At 70.8% G+C, this 360-nt stretch overlaps 1 protein-coding gene across 1 annotated transcript in view; it reads right to left on the bottom strand.

The window, feature by feature from the left end:
• Positions 1-238: 238 nt before the first annotated feature.
• Positions 239-360, bottom strand: part of IGSF11 (immunoglobulin superfamily, member 11) — a 108,016-nt gene continuing 107,894 nt past the window's right edge. The window contains exon 8 of the mRNA XM_009998259.1: positions 239-350. Within this exon, the coding sequence (XP_009996561.1) occupies positions 239-350 (112 nt within the window). The remainder of the gene's footprint in view (positions 351-360) is intronic.

Raw genomic sequence — 360 nt, 5'->3', positions numbered from 1 at the left:
CTGCTCCCCCAGCCTTGGCACGTCTGCAGCGTCCATCGGCTCGAGAAGCCCCGACATCCCAGGGGGACACGGCACGGCCAGGGCTCTCCCAGCAGCAGCCTCGGGAGAGGAGGGCAGCGGGGAGAGGCGAGTCTGTGTCTCCCTCCACCGCCTGGCTGCCTTTCAGGAAGGAGCAGGGTCTCTTTGCCCCACCAGGTGCGAGCAACCCCTTGCTCAGCTCTGGGCTGCTGGCGCGGCCCTAGACGAGGGAGCCGGCCCTGCTCTGGGCAGGCACCATGACGGGCACAGCTCCGATGCGCTCCAGCGTGGCCTGGCTGACGGCGTAGGAGCGGGTGTGTGGCGGCCGCGGGCTTCCGGCCC

Source organism: Chaetura pelagica, unplaced genomic scaffold, assembly GCF_000747805.2.
Source record: "Chaetura pelagica isolate M959 unplaced genomic scaffold, ChaPel_1.0 scaffold65, whole genome shotgun sequence".
Taxonomy (NCBI): Eukaryota; Metazoa; Chordata; class Aves; order Apodiformes; family Apodidae; genus Chaetura; species Chaetura pelagica.
The sequence above is the reverse complement of the archived record's forward strand: the minus strand, read 5'-3'. Positions and strand labels throughout refer to the sequence as shown.